This window comes from Pinus tabuliformis, chromosome 8, assembly GCF_031772625.1.
Source record: "Pinus tabuliformis cultivar Carrire ecotype Pingquan chromosome 8, CPIR1, whole genome shotgun sequence".
Classification (NCBI taxonomy): Eukaryota; Viridiplantae; Streptophyta; class Pinopsida; order Pinales; family Pinaceae; genus Pinus; species Pinus tabuliformis.
This window is the reverse complement of record NC_142294.1, coordinates 359,782,646-359,802,802: the sequence shown is the minus strand read 5'-3', so window position 1 is coordinate 359,802,802 and position 20,157 is coordinate 359,782,646. Positions and strand designations below refer to the sequence as shown.

Genomic DNA, 20,157 nt, shown 5'->3' with positions numbered 1-20,157 from the left:
TTCTGCATTTCCATCACACCACCTTTACAGGTTTTCCTAGAGATTTAGATCTCCCTCTAGATTTAGATGTCCCACTCGATGACATATTTTTTTTTTTGTTCTGGGACCGTCCTCGTACAGACAAGGCATCACCATTCTAGCTCTCCAAGATATCTAGGTGGAAGCTAAGGATAATTTGTAATCAAATTATGGATACTAATGAGGGCCATGGTATTTTATTGTTCAACTCTGATCAAATGAAGTTCAGTTTTCTCTCTGGCCAATATCCTTTTCATCTCTGCAACTCTTGACTCCTCATGGTTCATCCATGATGCCAAAGCCATTAATTGTAGATCTCCTAGCTTGGCATTAGAGTCCCAAACATTCATGTCTGTGAGGGCTATGTTGTGCAAATAAAACTCAGCCATTTTGGCCCTATCCTCTAGTGTACTTTGATCACAAAGATCAATAAACTGCCTATAGTCCTGAAATGGCATGGTTCCCCTATGTGTTAGTGTCTTAATCTGAAACTATAGCCATTGTTCTTTGAGGTAAAGAGAATAGGATTTAGCTAGCATCCTACACTAGATTTCCTCCAAGGAGAGGCTGGTCATACATGCTAGTTGGTTCTCTCTTTCCTACAACTATCCCCTCAGCCATGCATTTTCTCTCTCAAGTTGATTTCTCATTATAGCTTCTCTGTCCCTTAAGCCACTTAGCTCTCTGCCCATTTCTTTGAGTTTCTCTACCATGTGCCCAATGTCTTCCACCCCCTTTGATTTGGCTATCTGCATCCATTGGTGGATTCTAACCCTCTCCTTCTCAAGCTCAAGGAACAGTGGGATGGAAAATTTTTGAGGTATCACCCTGCCTCCTTTAATAAATTGGTAATAGGAGTCCAGGTTAGGTTGGGGGTTGGATTCCTTTGTCTCTGGGTCTTCCTCTTTAGCTTCCTTCTACTCCCCTTCCTTCCTTTCCAATTTTTGTGCCTCCCGTATATTCAACAGAGTATCCTGTAGGACTGTTTTTACTTCCTGTAGATTTTGTTGTGGATCCTATAGGATTGCCTTACCCTTTGAGGAAGTTGATCTAGTAGTAGGCCTCCTTACATAGCTGATAGGGGACTTAAGGGAAGGAATTTTGTCTTTTTTTGGAGTGGAATCCTCAATCTCAATAGGAATTTTTTTTGATGTTTTTGGCTTCCCCTATTTTATTCTTGTGCTCTTTCTTGTTCTAAAATATAGTGGGGTCTCCCTTTGCCTTTTTCCTTTTTTTTTGACTAGGGTGTTGAGAGAAGTGAGGTCAGTTGTTGCCCCTATCTTAGTGGATTTTGGAGACACCCTAGGTGAATCCTCCTTGTGTTCTTTCCCCTCTATTTTATTTCCATCTTCCTCTATGTTTTTCCTACCTTCTTCCTCTTGTAGATCTTCATCATCTCTATCATTTTCCTCCTTAATTTCGTCCTTTGTTTCTTCATCATCCTCCTTCTCTTCTCCCTCTTCTTCTTTAGCTTCATTATGTTCCTCTATGTCAGCTCCTTCTTCATCCATCTCATTCTTATCTTGCTTTGTATCTTCCTCTTCCTATTTTACCTCCTCTTCACTGATTGTAGGACTAACATCATAAGTGAGGGCTTTGATGTCATCCTCTGTTGGAAATTCTTTGAAGACTAACCATGTTAAAGGGGTTCTGAGGTTTTTGAGGGAATATTCAATGAGAATCCTAATCAACCCATGGTGAGCCAATTTTTGGGAATTTCCCTCCTTCACTTTGATGCTTGAGTTTATGAGTGATTGAAATAAGAAATACGGTATCCTAAGTATTTGGTGAGGTGGTGTTTCTACCCCAAATCTTAATTCCTCAAGGATCCTGAAATGATAGCCATAGACAACACTATATCTACCCTCAGATGAGATATATTTTATGAGTTGGTAGCCTACCTCACTCCATGGGTATGGCAGACTTTCCCTCCTTACTCCATTTTTGTCCTCACTGGGTTCTTCACCTTCTAAAAAGAATTTTCTTTTTGCCACCTCGTTGTCTCCTTTGTCTTCTTTTCTCCATGGGATTCCTAGGGTAAGTGTGGTGACCCTGTTGATGAGATCTGGGGTGAGATCTATAGTGAAGCCCCTTACTACAATAGTGGCATGGATTATGCTGTGTGGAGTGAGGGAGAGAGAAAATTCTTGAGCCACCTCATCATTATACCCTCTGAATTTTTCGAAAAATCCCATCTAGTTGTGTCTTGTAAAGATTTCAAGCACCTCGGGGTGTTGTTGGATTCTCATAATGTGTGTTGGCTCTCTCCTATTAAACCCTCTTGTCATCTTGCTGGTGAAGCTTGAGGAGAAAATAAGAGGGTTGACACAATTTTTCAAATGCAAGAGCAAAACAGATTTGACTGTGTATTTAATTCACTTCACATGGTTGCTAAATTCACTCAAATTTAGAGTATCCCTGGTTCATTTAATTGAAAAGGGGGATGAAATTGTAGAGCCTACCTCTTTACACTAGTTGTAGTGGCCAATTCCCGTGATATCCCTTCTGAACTCTTCTCTACCAATCCTGTAGATAGCATCTATTTATCTTGTAGACTATATCCTGTAGGAATTCCTGTGCATGCTCCTGTAGGAATTCTTGTGCAGAATGATGAATCTTTTCTTCTGATGGGTGGCCTGGGTTATGAGAGCAACTTGAGTGAGTGAGTTTCGAGGAGGTGAAATGCGTGAATGCATGGGAACGATGTTTTATTTTTTCTTATGGTGATTCAGGGTGAGGTGGTGTGCTAGCAGCAAAGGTACATTTCCAGTTTTGGACTATTGGTCCCCACTACCATCTCATAATTTCCCACTCCTCGTAATCAGCTCCCACCTCGTAGATCCATAGTTTAACCACTTTTTGTCCTACTCCTTCTCTGTCTTTGAGTTGACTATAGCCACGTGTGAGAGGACGCCTGATTGTGCACATGATGACTGAACGAATGTGGCCAAGTTAACTAGCCACCTTTTCACTTATAAACTAACTATCTCATAACACTTACAATTTTTGACTATATGATGCATATGAGTGAGCGAGCGGGATACTTACCTGTGGTTTCAATGCTATGCTGCAGTTGTCGAAGACCAGAGGTGTTGCGTTGTATATTTTTTGCATGCCATCCTTCTTCCTCCTCTTGTTTTCTGCTAATTGTTTCTTTGCTTTCGCAGGTGTTTGTGGCTGAAGATATGATGATGCTACTGCTGTGGAGCTTCTGGATGATCCTAGTGAAGACCTATTGCTGGTGTGATATGCATTCTTTGGGATAGGCTACTATAGGATTTCCTACAGGATGTCCTATAGCTGCTTCTCCCTTATAATTCTTTAATCAGATTGATGGCTGGGGCTATGAGTATGGTGACCTAGATGGAAAGAAGGAGTAGAAGTGTTGAGAGCAAATGAAACTAACATAATTCTCTTACTCCTCTCTGTTTCCCCTTTTTTTCTAAGACTCGCAAAAACTATTGAAACTGATTTCTTTTGTTTTGAATGGTGAGTGCAGGGATGATGATGGTGGGTGAGGTGAGGTGTTAGATCATGCATAGGGTGAATTTTATGGACCTAAAAAATCCATCATGTGCCTTCAGATTTCTTCCTATAGGATTTTTGGGTCACTGTAATTCCTACAGGATCATCTTGTAGGTTTTCAGGGGATCCTGTAGAAAACACAGTGTTTGCATAAATCGAAGCAATGGAGTGGAAAAATGAAAAAAATGATGGAGGGATGAATGGTAAGGGAGAAGATGAATATGTAAGAGGCATAGGACCTTAGTAGGATTCAAATTTTTTATTGTAAAACTCTACTCTATTTTCAAGTTGCAAGACTTGTGACAGTTTTTGATGTAATCCATTGTTTTGGTAATAAGAATGAGTTTTGTTTTGAGCCAGCACTAAGTTAACTTAGAGGGCTGAAGCCCTTGGGTTAGGGCCCAACCGTAGCAGCCAAGGCTCCTCTTTATGGTACATGTATGCTAGTATATATCCATAGCTTAATTGTTCATTTGCTCAGTAGATGCATTTCCATTACAACAGTATAGATTAGATTGGTTGTGTGATAGTTTGCTTCCATTTCTTCCTTCTTTCAAGCTAGAAGATTGGCAAGGAGAAAACGAATCACCAGAAGGTTTTCAGCAGGTTTCTCGGTCTCACTTCCTCCCTCTAGGACCATGACTTGAGGAAGGGACCCTTCAACAGCCACAAAAACACAGATTTCTAGTTCTTGTATGAGATTTGGAGTTTGTTGTCTTTGATTCAGTATTTGGTTCACGTTTGAAGGCATATTTCATTGTAATCTTTTTCCATCTCCATTTCTGCAATAAGATCTCACTCATTCTTTCATTACCTTCAACAACTTTCTTCATGCATAATATAGGCAATTCATTCATGCTTTTCTAGTTTATGAAAATGTATCTTGTTTCATAGTTTTTGGAAGACACACATGTTTTATGCATAGCAGGTACTTCAGGAGGAGACCTAGACTTCATCACCAGCAGCCACCTTCACTTCACCCACCTTAGCCATCTCTTGTTTCACCATCACTCTCACTAGTTTTTCATCATTTTTAATTGAAATTCACCTACATACATTGAGTGAATCTAGCCATCTCTTATCTTGCATATTGACTCTTGAGTGCTCCTAGACCTTCTAACACCCCATTCACCTCATCACACACCTTTCCCAACCTTCCCAACACCGCTAACACCTCACAATTATCTCTCGGTTGTATCTTGTAGGTTTCTTGTAATTCGTACAGGATCATCCTGTAGGTTTCTAGTACATCCTGTAGATTTTCCTGAAACGGCCTGTTTTGAGGCCGAATTAATGGGAAACCTCTAGGAAGTCACAAAAATCCTCCTAGGACCCCTCCACAGCATCCAACAACTTCATAAACCTTCTAGCCATCCTAAAACACCTTCCATCCACCTATCACATCCACAAGAACAATTAGTCTGCATACTTGATTTTTGATTGTAAAACTCTACTCTATTTTTGAGCTCCAAGACTTGTGACAATTATTGATGTAGTCCATTGTTTTGGTAATAAGAATGAGTTTTTTTTTAAGCCAACACTATGTAAACTCAAAGGGCTGGAGCTCTTGGGTTAGGGCCCAACCCTAGAAGCCAAGGCTCCTCTTTATTGTACACGTATGCTAGTATAGATCCATAGCTCAATTATTCATTTCCTTAGTAGATGCATTTCCATTACAGCAATATAGATTAGATTGGTTGTGTGATAGTTTGCTTCCATTTGTGACTTCTTTCAAGTAGCAGGTTAGCAAGGAGAAAAAGGATCACCACAAGGTTATCAACAGGTGTCTCGGCCTCACTTCCTCCCTCTGGGACCATGACTTGAGGAAGGGACCCTTCAGCAACCCCAAAAACATAGATTTCTAGTTCTTTGATTCAGTATTTGGTTCATGTTACAAGGCATATTTCATTGTCATCTTTTTCCATCTCCATTTCTGCAATAAGATCTGACTCATTCTTTCATTCCCTTCAACAAATTTCTTCATGAATAATATAGGTAATTGATTCATGCTTTTCTAGTTTATGAAAATGTATCTTGTTGCATAGTTCTTGGAAGACACACATGTTTTAAGCAGAGAAGGTACTTCAGGGGGAAACCCAAACTTCATCACCAACAACTACCTTCCAATTCATCCACCCTAGCCATCTCTTGTTTCACCATCACCCTCACTAGCTTTTCATCATTTTTCATTTAAATTCTCCTAGATACATTGAGTGAATCTAGACATCTCTTATCTTGGATATTGACTCCTGAGTGCTCCTAGACCTCCTAACACCCCATTCCACTCATCACACACCTTTCCCAAGATTCCCAACACCTCCAACACCTGACAATTATCTCTCGGTTGTATCTTGTAGGTTTCCTATAATTCGTATAGGATCATCCTATAGGTCTATAGTACACCTTGCAGGAGCATTGAGCAGGTTTATGTCAAAACCAGGGAAGGACCATTGGATAGTAGTGAAGCTGTTTTCAAGTATTTGCATGGCACTAGTGATTATGGTTTGTGCTACCAAGAAAGAATAGGTTTGGACAAAGTGTTAGATATTCATGGCTTTATTAATGTGGACTGGGCTAGAGATCTGGATCAGAGAAGATATACGCGTGGGTAAGTGTTTAACCTATTTGGAGGTGCAGTCAGTTGGATGAGTAAGAAGCAATCTGTAGTGGAATTATCAACTACAAAGGCAGAATACATGGAAGCCACTTAAGCAAGCAAGGAAGTAGTTTGGCTGCAAAGATTTTGTTCAAGTATGTGGTTAGTACAGGGAGCAATAAGGATAGATTGTGATAGCCAAAGTGCAATTTTCTTGGTGAAGAACCTTGCTTATCATTCAAAGACAAAGCACATTGATGTTCAGTATCACTTTGTGAGGGATATGTTAGAAGACAAAAATGTGTTGCTGGTAAAGGTGGACACTTTGAACAATACTGCAGCTGCATTGAAAAAATCTGTGAGCTCTGAGAAGTTCTCTTGGTGTAGAGAAACAATGGGCGTTGCAGGGCTGGATAAAGGACTAAGCTCTCCTATGGCCCCTTGTGGAAATAAAATAACAAGTGGGAGAATGTTGGGTTGTGTTATATTCTTTCCATGACTAGCCCACGTAGTTAACCAGGGAGATAGAGGGGGGGCGTAGCCCCCTCTTCGTAGCGCCGATTGCGCAACGGGGGGGTCACAGGGGGTTTGAGGGGGGTGGGTAGCCCCCCTCTATGGGGTCTGGGGTAGCGCCGTGGGAAATTTTTTTTTTGGACCCTATATGAGGTTGGGTGGACCTACCCATGGTTTTGTTCATGGTTTTTGCACATGGTTTCGGATGCGATGGTTTTCGATCCATGGTATTGGATGCTTCGGCATGTATAAATATGTATTATAACATTGAAAGGAAGATAATGAAAAATCAAACTGGTGGTCCTGGTTTTGGGATCTAGGGGAAAATATCTGTGTATATGTGTTTTATGTGTTATGCTCTCGCATTGTTTATTTTCTGTGTTTTAGAATTCGTATGCAGGTAATTTTTGCATGGGGTTAAAACCTACTTAAGAAAGATAAGCACCAATGAAAATATCTTATCTTTGTTCTAAGATAATGAACAAGAGAACAAGAGAGATAATGTTGTACTCGAAGGGGTTGAACCCATTCTAATTTATAGCTAAGGAACATGGAGAAAAGTAGTGACAGAGTCCTTGTCAAGAGTCCTTTGCATTTAAGCATGAAGTTCCCATGAGTTATCTACTCTCAAGAAGTGGAACACTATGAGTGAAAATATCCTAATGGAAAAAAAGGGAGAGATCCATTGGAAGCAAGATGATATGGAAGGATGATATAGAGACAAATTTTGGATGATTCTCCCATACCATAGGTTTGGCATGTAGTGGAAGTTAGAGTAGTTTGTTGCATATGAGCAGTTTTGGCAACATCAGAAATTGGAAATACAGTTTCTTCTAGACAATACTAGGCATAAGAGAGATGCACTGGAAGCAAGATGACCTGAAGGGTATGATCTACAGAAAAATAATGGACGATTCTCCCACACCATATGATTTCCATGCAATGGAATTTTGAATAGTCTGATGCATCTCAGCAGTTTTGGAAACTTTAAAACTTGGAAATAAAGATGTCCATAGAAAATAGTAGGCATGAGAATGAACTATTATTGTAATTTCCATGGCTCATAAGCTTCTTCGTTCATGTTGGCCTATGTAAAATAAGAGTCACATGAGGCAAAAACGTGTTGGGGAAAGATGATGAAAATGGACAAGTATAATAGGTGTAGATATTGCTCCAAGAGGAGAAACAGATGTCAAAGGGGTAAAAACACCTTGACTATATGTTAGGCCCCTATACTACTAGTGTAAACCCTTATTGTTATTAGTACAACCCACTTATTATATTGATGTACCCATGTAGTGCCCATATGGTTACTATTGTGCCCCATAGAAGCCCACTATTGTTATTATTGTGCCATTACATTATTATTGTTATGCCGGCTATGATTATGTTATGACCCCTTAGACTCTTATATATAGAAAGGAGGTCTTTTCATTTGTATCATCCAAGAATTGTTCATTTATGTAATGTAAAGGAGGTTGCCCCCTTGAAGAGGCTGAATTCTAAGGTGTTGATCTATCTTTTCTATCTTTTCTTGAGCTGGTTTCATAACATTTGGTATCAGAGCTTTTGATTCTAGGGTTTCTCTGCTCCAAACAGGTCATCGTGGAATTTTCGCTCTAACATTTTTTCTACGACGTTTCAAAAGTTGCAAAGAAAACCCATTTGAGAAGAAATCGCGTCGAACCTCGGATCCGAATTTCAGAGTTGTTCGTGCTATATTTGCGGAGATATGATCTGAGGAAGTTGGTCTTTTTACATACTCCTGAATTACATTCCAAACAGGTGACCTGGGGAAAAGCGTCATAACTATCCCTCTGGGGATCAGATTGAAATTTTGTAATAAGGTACAGAAAGAGGACGGACAATAGTTTCTGTTATGCATTTTTTAGATCCAAAGGTCGAAATAGTGACTCGTGGCACGTCGTACAAGTTCGCTCTACTGAACTAGTCTATAATCAAGTCACTGTGGGAGATTTCACATAACTCTTTCTTGGAGAATCCAATTTGGATCAGACTGGTGGCATTGGAAAGAGGACACAGAGGGCTACTACAAATCACAATTTCAGAACTTAAAGATCTGAAAGTACAGAGTTACAATCGTTTCAAGATCGAGCTCCTAAAATCAAGAAAAAGCAAGATGAGGAAGTTTGATGGCAAGGATCCGGTAAATTGGATACTTCAGATGGAGCAATATTTTGATCTACATGGTGTACCACTATTACAAAAGGTATGTATTGCATCTTCATATTTAGAACCTGATCAATTTTTATGGTATGAAGGGCTTTGTTCTTGTAAACGACTTGTTACGTGGTCAATTTTCACGGAGGAAATGATAGCACATTATGAGGATACAAAGAGCAACACCTTCTTTAGAGCAACACCACAACAATTGGAAAGAGTAAAAGGGCTTTGTGACATAGTGGAAAGAAAAATCATGGAAACCATGAAGCATACCCCTCACAACTATAAAGATGGAAGTGTTGTTTCTCCTAGCCTTCCACAACCTACAAGGGTTACACCACAACAATTGGAAGAAAAAACAGAAAAAGGGCTTTGTTACAATTGTGATAGAAAATGCACTAAAGGTCATAAGTGTGTTGAGAAGAAATTATTTTACATAGAAATGAAGAGGAGGAAGAAAAGGATAAAAAAACATCAACAGAAGAGGATCTATGCCAGTACCCCACACGAAGGAAAGAAGAAATGAATTAGAACATATCTTGTAAAGCATTGGCAAGAATTACCACTCCTCAATCTCTCAAGATAGAAGGACATGTCAAGAAGAAAAAGGTGCAAGAAGTGAAAGATCACATCGAGAAAGAAGAAATTAATCCAACCATATCTTGTAATTCATTGGTCAAAATTACCACTCCTCAAACTATCAAGATAGAAGGACATATCAAGAAGAAAAATGTTCAAGAAGTGAAAGATCACATCGAGCATCGAGAAATGAATCCGACCATATCTTGTAGAGGATTGGAAGAAATTGCCACTCCTCAAACTCTAGGGATAGAAGGACATATCAAGAAGAAAAAGGTTCAAGCAGTGAAAGATCACATCGAGCATCAACAAGAAGTTCTCCAACTTTTAAAGCATAACACCACTTCGGTGCAAAATCAAACGAAGCAACATGTAGATCAACATCGTAGTGAAAAATGTTTTGATGTAGGTGATTGGGTATTTTTATTGCTACATCTCAAGCAAGCTATTTATGAGAAGGAAATGTTGGCAATACTACATGCACTTAAAAAATGGCAACCTTACCGAATGGGAAGACTCTTCAAGGATGAGGATGTGGAAGCATTGTTTTGTGCTATTTATATTATCCAACCAGATTGGATAAACGAAGCAAGGGATGAATGGAAGAAGGAGGAAGAAGTATGGCCACTTATTCAAAAGTTGCAAAAGATCCCAATTCAAACAATATTGCCAGAAATTGAAGAGGAAGGAAAAATCATATTGTAACCTGGAGCAGTCATAGAAACAAGAACCCAACAACTACGAAATTGATCAATTTCAGAGTTTCTCATCAAGTGGAAGAACTTACCCGTTGAAGATTCCACAAGGGAGGACAAGAATTTTATACAAAAGCATCAAGAAATACTCAAGCATTGAGGACAACGCTTTTTGAAGGAGAGGGGCATGTTAGGCCCCTATACTACTAGTGTAACCCCTTATGGTTATTAGTACAACCCACTTATTATATTTATGTACCCATGTAGTGCCTATATTGTTACTATTGTGCCCCATAGAAGCCCACTATTGTTATTATTGTGCCCTTACATTATTATTGTTATGTCGGCTATGATTATGTTATGACCCCTTAGACTCCTATATATAGAAAGGAGGTATTTTCATTTGTATCATCCAAGAATTGTTCATTTATGTAATGTATATGAGGTTTCCCCCTCGAAGAGGCTGAATTCTAAGGCATTGATCTATCTTTTCTATCTTTTCTTGAGCTGGTTTCATAACACTATAGCCCAAGGGTTTCTTGAGAATATATTACAGACCCTAAAACATGGCACTCATGTCTGCAATATAATATAATAAAAAAGGTGAATGGTCAATTTGAACCAAGTCACCCAAAAGTACAAAAGTGCACTATGTACAACAATAATACTTGTTCACTAGATGTCTTATTAGTATAGCATGCCACTGGATGAAGATTCAAATGATGCAATTGAATCTTCTCAATATTCCCTTGTAAAATACGATTTCCCATCAGATTTTAATTATGAGATATTGATGTTCCCATTTTGTGACTTGTTATATAAATTATTCTTTCACAATGTAGCAACATTTTTCTTCAGTCCAACCAAATAATCTTGAGAGAAAGGGATGGGTTTCCTAAAAAGTTACAAACCCCAATTGAATGCCTCATCAAATAAATGCAGCTGGATAAACATGCAAATGAGAAATTTGAATGATTTTTTATGTCAATTCCATTCCTTTGATTTATTTTTTCATTTTCCCTTTCAAAAGAAGTTGTTCAAGAAGGATTGAATTATGAGATATTCCCTTTATGTGTACTATTTTTGGACTTTTTAAATAAATCATTCTTTCATGGTTTGAAAACATTTCTCAATTTCTTGAGAGGAAAGGAAGGGATTTGTTGAAACGTACGAACTCCATTTGAGGTCAAGGGGAAAGAAATAATGGGTCTTAAAAAATTTCAAAGAAGAAAACTAAAATAGGAAAAGAGGCTATCCCCTTTCTCTCCAATTCCCCTATCTAGGCTGGCCATGGAATTTATATTGTTCAAATCAGGAAATATGATCACTTATTACTTAGTCATTACCCATAAAATCCATCTTGGCTTCTACATTCATTCATGGAAGTGAAACTATAGTAGCATAGTCAACCTTGGCACAATACATTCTAAGCACTAGCATACCCAACCACAGCTGAACCATCAAAATGTGAATGATTTTCCCAAAGGTGGAACAAATTCCTTCCCCGAGCCTTCAATGAAGATTACGCATCCACCCATAATAATCTTGTGAAAATAATATAGAGTCATAGAATACAAAAGGAAGAGGAAATAATTTAGTAATGGCCCTTGCCAACCAATAAAATATTATTAATTTATGACTCCCTACTTCCCCACTCATTGGTTCATTGCCCCAATGGATTTTTTTAGGAGTTCTAGTAAGTGCACATTTTATTCTTATGTTATTATTATTTTATGAAAAAACCAATATAACAAAATGGTAAATCACTTACCAAATTACCACATACTCATTACTCTCAGGCTCAGAGGAGACATTACATTCATTCTAATTTGCAGTTGTTTGAGTCGCTTTGTATACTTCCAGTGACAAGACTTGTTTTTCTAAATTATAAAATTACCTAAACAAGGGATGATCATTGTTTTAGTGTTGGAATTTGATGCTGAGTATTTTTTCCCGAAATTTGATTTTCTCCTTACCTTGACTCGCTTCATTTTCTCTAAGGGTTCCAACCATAAGGCTAGATGGTAGCTATATCTTGCATGTCACAAAACTACTCAAGCTCTTAAACCCAACTATCAATGCATCCGAACTCAACCTCTCTATAAATTTTGATTCATCTAACTTCACTGGTGCTCCTTATGTTGATATAGCTTCTAGGAACATCTTCATTAAGTCATGTTCTCTAGTTCGAATAGTTTCAAAAATCACTTCTCCATCATCAAAATCATCAAGATCTTAATCTCCTCTCTATGGCCAATAACCCTTTATAAAACTTATGGGCCATACAAATTTTGTCTCCAATGATCCACATCCATCATCTTCTCCAACCAAAAACAAACCCTATTAGCCACACCAATTATTTTCATGATACCAACCTGATTTAGAAACAACTAAATTTCCTTCATGTCTTTCCATAGATGAATTTTCCCTACTCTTTCACTTGCAATGAGCAACAAACATACAAACATTTTGTTCTACACAAATAATGATAGAGAGCTATGGAAAGTTGAAAAAATAAGGTAGCGATTGTAGAAAGATCAAAAACTCTAATTCCTTATCATATTGCACAAAAAAAATATAAAAAAATTCAAAATAAAATAAATTTACCCTAATATTGATGCATTGGATCCAAAAATCATGCTACATATGAGAACATTACATTGAAGGTTATAGCGGAAAGAATCTGCCCATTTGGGTTTAAATCAAAAGCTTGCCTTTGTTGTGATTTTAAGGAGAACTATTTACATATAGCAATGTTTTCTAATGAAACAAAATGTCTACATATAAATATGGTTTATATGATATTCTAACAATGGTTGGATTTCATGAATCGATTGCTAAAAAGTACATTGAAACTTGAAACTCCATTTCCATGGGAATAAGATCCATTTAACCTGACAAGATATAATAATCCTCAAATTTATCCCTAAACAAAGCACTGACTTGTAAAATCAAATCATCTAGAAAAATGGTTTTCCCTTAATGTCTATCCACATCTTCACAATATCTAGCTTGTATGGGACAACATAGCACAAAGTACAAGACATATACATGACCCCTAATATCAAAGAGCTGGTGGAAAAGGTCTGACTGAACCATTTACTCAAAATTCGTCTTATTTTGAACCTTTTTTGCATTTTCTATGAGCGCCTAAGGAACATGTCTGATATATCCAACTTCCTTGCATGATTCATCTTCGCTAAAAGTTCTTAAAATATATCATGTCTACCTACTCTTGAAAAACCCGTGAGGAATTTGTTGTAATCAAAATACGGAGCCTTCATACCTTTGTCAATCATGATTTCTATATAGGAACAAGCCTCCTCACATATTCCGTCCTTGATTAGCCCTCCAATGAACAATGTAAGAATTAACATCAAGACAAAAACCGTTCCGAGCCATTTGATCCCATATAGTGAAACCCATCTTAGGGTTCCTTGCATGGAAATACAATTTCATCATCATGGTGTAGGTGTGAATGGTAGGTTGAAACCCACATTGAATCATTTCCTCAAAAAGTTTAGTGGCTTCATTTGGTTTGTTCAGAACCATCATCACTTTGATTAGAACATTAGAATTCCAACAGTCATGACGAATCCCATTCTCTTTCATTTCCTGTAACAACCCATATACCTTATCCATCTTTTTCTTAGTTCCATAACCAATTCTTAAATAGATGTAAACAATAGCATGAAGTGGGGAGCCATGTTCCTGCATTTCAACAAAGAATTTTGAGGCTTCGTCTATCCTCTGTAATTTGGAAAGGGCACGAATAAAAATAGTGTAGCTTTTAGAATTAGGATAAGGACCATTTTTTCATTAATTAGAAGAGCTTTAGGGCCTCCTCCTTCTTTCAACCCTTAAAGAGACCCCCCAACATAATCTTGTGGGTGACAAGATCGGGTTTGAATCCTTTATCAACCATCTCATTCCAGAGTTTGCCTACCTCTATCTGATTCTTTGCCTCGCACCATCCTGATATAAGTATGGTATAAGTATTTTCATTGGGACGAAATCTTCCCCTCATTTTTTCAAACAACATTTGGGCTTCCTTTGCTAGTTTTTATACCAAATTCCAAATAAACCAAGTAGACTCACTGCTTCCTTTTGGGATTTTTATTCTCAAACAAATATTGATTTTTTTATACCAAATTCCAAATAAACCATAGACACTATTAAATTTATTGAAATGCTACAAGTAACCGACATCAAAACAATACCCAAATACATCCAAAATTAAACATTTGGCCTCATAAAAACACCTCGACATTACATCAATAATGGAAAAAATCTAAATAATAATAAACTTCTAGTGGGGACTCTAATTTCTATTTGATTATGGTCAAGAAGCTTCAACATTAACTCCAATTGAAATTTGATTAGAAGGATGAATCATTGTCAGCCATGCAATCAAACGTCGACATAGATTTAGGAGTTTCTTTTGCACTCCTACTTTGTATAACATTGGTTACAATATAGTCCCATCGAGCTAGTTTTGTGTTTATTTGTTGTACACGAACATAATTACCTATCTCACCCCATGGGTGGGAACAAACTATTAAATTTAATATTTCAAACTAATTATTTTGATAAATTGTAATAATATGAAAATTCTATTCACATCCATGCATTTCAATAGTCTATTCTACAAAGTGGCAACATCATAAGAAGGAAACAAGGTCATTCTGTCACAAGGCAAATACATATATACATATATAAAACAAATAAAAAATACCTTATGGCCTTATTAATTGTATCAGATTGTAAAGAAGCTGAAATGTATTTTCTAACAAAAGCCTATGGAAATCTGAAAACAAATAACCATAGTGAGCTTTATAGCATAAGAATTTGAGAAGTAAGGAACAATTTGAAACTCTAATTCTATTAGTAAGGCACCACATTTTGTCCTAGAAGTTGTTATTGGCCCAAACTCTAGATTTCGAGATGGACTCTTGAAAACTTACACCAACTATTGTATAATATCCATAAGAAAATTGACAAAATATTGTGGTCTTAGCACATTCTTGATCTAGATAAGATGCAAGTTCACTTTTCTCTTGACCATTATTTGAACATGGAGAACCACCCCCTTAAGAACATGGAGTTCCTTGAGTAATAGTCGAATCTTGAGTTCCTATGGATACCCAATATTTTGACAATGATTGATCATTACCTGGTTGAGGTCAATTACCTAGCATACAAATAAAGAACATGAAAAAACAAGATGCAAACCTCTCCAAAAGATGAATGAGTTTTAGAAATAAAATGGACATTAAAATTCGTTTCATCCATGCCTAATGTGTGCAACACATTACTAACGCACCCAAACCCAAATCTTTCATCGCATCCATGCCCAACATGCACCATTAGTAATGCAGTTGTATTACTTGGTGTGTTAAAAAAAAGAAAATATAAGCATGCATCTATTATTATTAATCCATGTCACTAATTTTTCCATCACAATATAGACACTTCCTTCTATTGAGCATTGGTTTTACATTACTGTTTAAAAAGAACTTACTCCTGCATTTTCCAAAGCAATGGACATCACTATTGCAACTTCCATGACCAATGATAATTAATATTTTCCTCTCATTGAATTTGGTGATCTGTCTCAACTCATCACTGTGATAGTGTAATCACAAATGGAAGGGGAATCCTATGGCCATATGACAAATGTTGTTGTGGGTAGTCTAGACAAAGAATGAAACTGTCAACAATTTGCAAGAACTTCTTAACCTAAAATACCATAATAGACATGAGAGGTTGTTGGGATGAAACCCACTTGATATGCATGAACTACGAATAGATGTCTTCTCCCATTGACTCATCGATTTCCCCCTTTGAGGTGAAATATTTGGAGGGCTTCCAGTGAAAACTTAGCCTAGGAACATGAAAATAGGTTGAGGTGTGGAAGTAACTTTAATGTAACCAAAGAATTTTAAGTGGTCAGCACATTAGGCTTGCAAGGCTAAATTTTGTAATTATTAATAAAACAAAGATAGATCAGTGGAACCTTTATCTTGGGAAAATAAATTTCAAGACCATTGGGGAGATTGGAAGTAATTGCCAACTTGCAATATTCAATTTCTAAGAATTCAATAGGAGGAACAGAAAAAAAAATGTCTAGATCTGAAAAAATTTCAGATCACTTTTAACAATAGCATTTAAAGAATCATCCCCCTTGTAACAACACATTTTTTCACCTTTGAGACCCCAGAAAAAATCACCATTTTGTGAGTTGGAAGATCTTGTTCCTATCCAAGAAGAAAAACTTCCAGTCACATAAATTGTCATTTAAGTGAAGGGTGTTGTAAGACTATTACTTTTCTTAAAGATGTTGTTGGAGACAAAATGAAGATATAATGAAGATCCCTTTTAAGATAGGAATTGGTAGAATTAACCCCCATCTAACAGGGCATTATTTTACCAATTTGAGACCTTAAAAACTTAACGTGTGATCATGATGAGGTAAAATATTTTTCCTGACAAGAAATTTATGCTTCTAGTGACATGGATTGACATTGAAGTAGCATAATATAGTTACTACCTCAAACTTGTTCATTTAGAGGTGTTTTTGGAGAAAAATGCAAGAAATAATTAGAAACTACAAGACAGTGGATGCTAGAAATCTTAACTATGTGTTTTTGTGCCTTCACCTAGCCTTCATTTGCATCAATTGACATTACAAAGCTAGAAAGCTTGGGAATTTGGAGATTTTTATATCATTGCACATATTTCATGAAATGTTGAAGTATGCTTAAAAATGAATAATTCCAATTAAGTAAGTAAGAATATTTATTAATGTCCAATGGATGACCATGTAAGAGTATAGTCATCTATGACTACAATGTGGGAGTGCAAGCCCATCTCGAAAAATAATGCTCAAATATAACATATAGAGAGAAAGAAAGCAATGGTAGTGTTGTCGTGAAACATATATAAGAGACCATGGTATAATACAAAATACTGAATAGTTTGTTGCACAATACAGAATAATAATGGCCTGCTAAAAAGGAATGAGTGAGATGGTAAGGTCTTGGAATGGAGCTAGAGATGTCGGAGGAAACTTCCAAATATTTATACTAAAGGTAGCACAAATTTTTGAATATACATTTGATCACTAAAAAAGGTATATAGAAAGCCTACGTCAAATGTATTGAAAAATAGATTTGAGATTTTAATTAACGATAAGAAATGTCAAAAGGTGCAACTTCAAAACATCCATCTTAAGCCAGGTCAAATTTTTAAATAAGCATTTAATCATTGAAAAATGTATACAGAAAAGTTAAAAAAATATCTAGTTTACTGAAAACTAGATTTTTATTTTCATATTTTGTAAGAGATTATCATAAATTGCAATGTCAAATCCCCCACCCCTGCAAAGCACTTATAAGCCTTGGCCCTCTAGTTAATGTGTTTTCCTAGAAGTCATTTGGGGTCAATAGGGAAGGAGGGAATTTCTTAACAATGTACTTCATGTTTGGTAAGGATTCTAAAATCCATTCTTCAAAGATCTTAATCCCCAAATTAATTTGCCAAAATTTGGATTCTACCTCCAATTGTTGGTTAAATTGTTCACCAATGTTATAAAACTTGTCTTCTAAGTTTCCTAAAATTTATCCAGAATATTTTTCCTCATCATGCAACATCTCTCTCATTCTAGAATGTACTCAAACCTTTTCACTAGATGACAACTAGAGAAATTTTGAACTGGAATGTGATGATTTTAAGCCACAATCCAAAGGCAAGAATATTTTTTTTACCACTCAATTTGTAAGACTGTTGGTGAAACGTTTTGCTCTTAAATATTAGGTAAACATGTTCTTTCCTTAGGACAATTACTTCATTTTTCTTCATTAGCCCATATAACAATTCAAGTTTACTTCCATTAGAAATTCATAATCACATTGACAACCACTGAGGAAAGAACATAGACGGTAGATGAGGAGAACAAGCAAAGATAATAGAACACAATGATATGGCTCAAACCAGGGAAAATCCCCAAGATGGGGAAAACCTTGATCAATCTTCATATTATTATCATCAAGTGTTCAACAGAGATAGAGTACAATAATTCAGAGTCAAAATTGACTTGCCAAAAATGGCCACGATATTCAAGGCTGATGACTTACTATTGTAGTAACTTGACCTGGTTAGGGTTATATTCAGACCACCATTGTCTCACATAGTAGCTCCAAAATGCCTCCTATCAACCGATCCAATATATTTGTTCTCATGTACAAGCCTTTGTTGTCCTACACATGGTTATAGGCCTTGGAATACTTCACAGGACACCCTACATCAGTCTGCTTGCAATAGAAAAGATAATCAACATTATAGTCAGGAGACAAACTCTTTTGATCATTGCACTGCTACTGAATGTTACTACGGTTAGGGTAGAGGAGTCTACCTAGCCCTCTCAGCCCATACATACAGTCCTCCATATGACTATTACCCACAGAAAATGGTTGCGGCCTCCTTTTTGTAATTGCGGCTTAGAGAGTAGGCCCTAAATTAGATCTTTCATTAATCAAACAAATCTGCCAGAAGATGTAGGTACAACTGCTACCTACGGCCTTAGGACAAGGAAAAAATCCTCAGAATTAATACTTGTCTCTACACTGCCCAATTGATCAGTAAGACTGTGGCCTGCTTGAATAGGATTCTATGAGGTTTCCACATGCTTAATAGAGAGACCTCATATCATAAAAACATATCCATGCAATTTAGGTCTACCCTTATGCCTGCATTCAACCTGGATATAACTCAAACCTACAATGGAAGAAGAGAGATATCCCAAGAACAACCCTTTCCTCTCCTCCAACCAACTTGGCCGCCACACAGAGGAATTATCACAAGAAAGATACACAATAATTGTGTCTAATGAAGGTGAAGACCACCTCTATCTATATAAATTGTAGGGAGGTCAACAGATACAACCATTGGGCTTAAGGAGCTGACATAGATGAAAGGTCAACCTTGATAATGTACATGTGAGAAAACATAAATTCAAAAACACATTTATTCTTGTCTAAATTTGATGATCTTTAGGTCAATTTTGGTCCTCATGAGAAGAGGAATTTAACGAAAAAATCATCTCCATCCAATGTGATGTCGAATGGGGAGTTTGGCCTTATTTTCCAATTTTAATGCTCCCTCCCAACTAGGGAGAATTCCACCTACCAATCTATCAATCATCATAACGTCCTGTCATCATGAACCATCTCTACATCTCGTCTCATCTCGGGATATCATCTCTTCTCTACTTTGATGAACACTGATAAGAATAATGAAGAAGAATTGATCAAGGGTGAGTCACAAGACCTTACCACTCTGTACTGAAAAAATTCACTCGAGAGGTAAAACCTCAATCAGACTTGATCCGAGATCAAGTTGGTGAGAACCAAACATCCTAGACATAGGGAGTACGATAGTGCACGATGCATCCATTGGTGGTGATATGATCACTATACAATTTTCCCCACTCATTAGCCAAATGAGAGGTACTTCCTATGTGTCTCGAACTGCATGGGTAGGATGATACTGAATCAATAACAGACAAAGAATGTATCACATCCTGGTCATAACCACACATAGGGAAAGGATGAACCACATCCTACAAAAACAATTCAGAATCACATGTAGGGAAACGATAAACCACATCCTACAAACACAAGTCACAATCACATATAGGGAAAGGATAAATCACATCCTACAAGCACAAGTCACAACAATCAATTGTAGGAAGGATCCTACATGTGGGGAAAGGATGAACCACATCCCACCGACATGTCAACCACCAATCATAGGGAATGAGAATCCTACACGCGAGGAAAGGATGAACTATGCCCACTAACATGTCAATAGATTCCTATATGCATCTCTTACTGGGGCATCCATGGGAGAAGGTGAACCACTCATCCCATCTATATGCTATGAACAGTGGGGAAAGGTGAACCACTCACCCTAGGTTCACATAGATCAATAGATACCCTAAGCCCCTAGGAGCTCTAGAGCTCAATATTCAACCAAGAATCCCTTCAT

The 20,157-nt window shown here is 37.1% G+C and overlaps 1 protein-coding gene across 1 annotated transcript in view; it reads right to left on the bottom strand.

The window, feature by feature from the left end:
* LOC149235616 (putative pentatricopeptide repeat-containing protein At1g26500) overlaps positions 1-14,170 on the bottom strand; it is a gene marked incomplete at its 5' end in the record, with an annotated part of 65,952 nt that extends 51,782 nt beyond the window's left edge. Inside the window, 3 exons of the mRNA XM_089368608.1 lie at positions 13,344-13,473; positions 13,523-13,860; positions 14,006-14,170. Coding sequence (XP_089224734.1) covers positions 13,344-13,473; positions 13,523-13,860; positions 14,006-14,170 — 633 coding nt within the window. The remainder of the gene's footprint in view (positions 1-13,343; positions 13,474-13,522; positions 13,861-14,005) is intronic.
* Between the last annotated feature and the right edge of the window lie 5,987 nt (positions 14,171-20,157).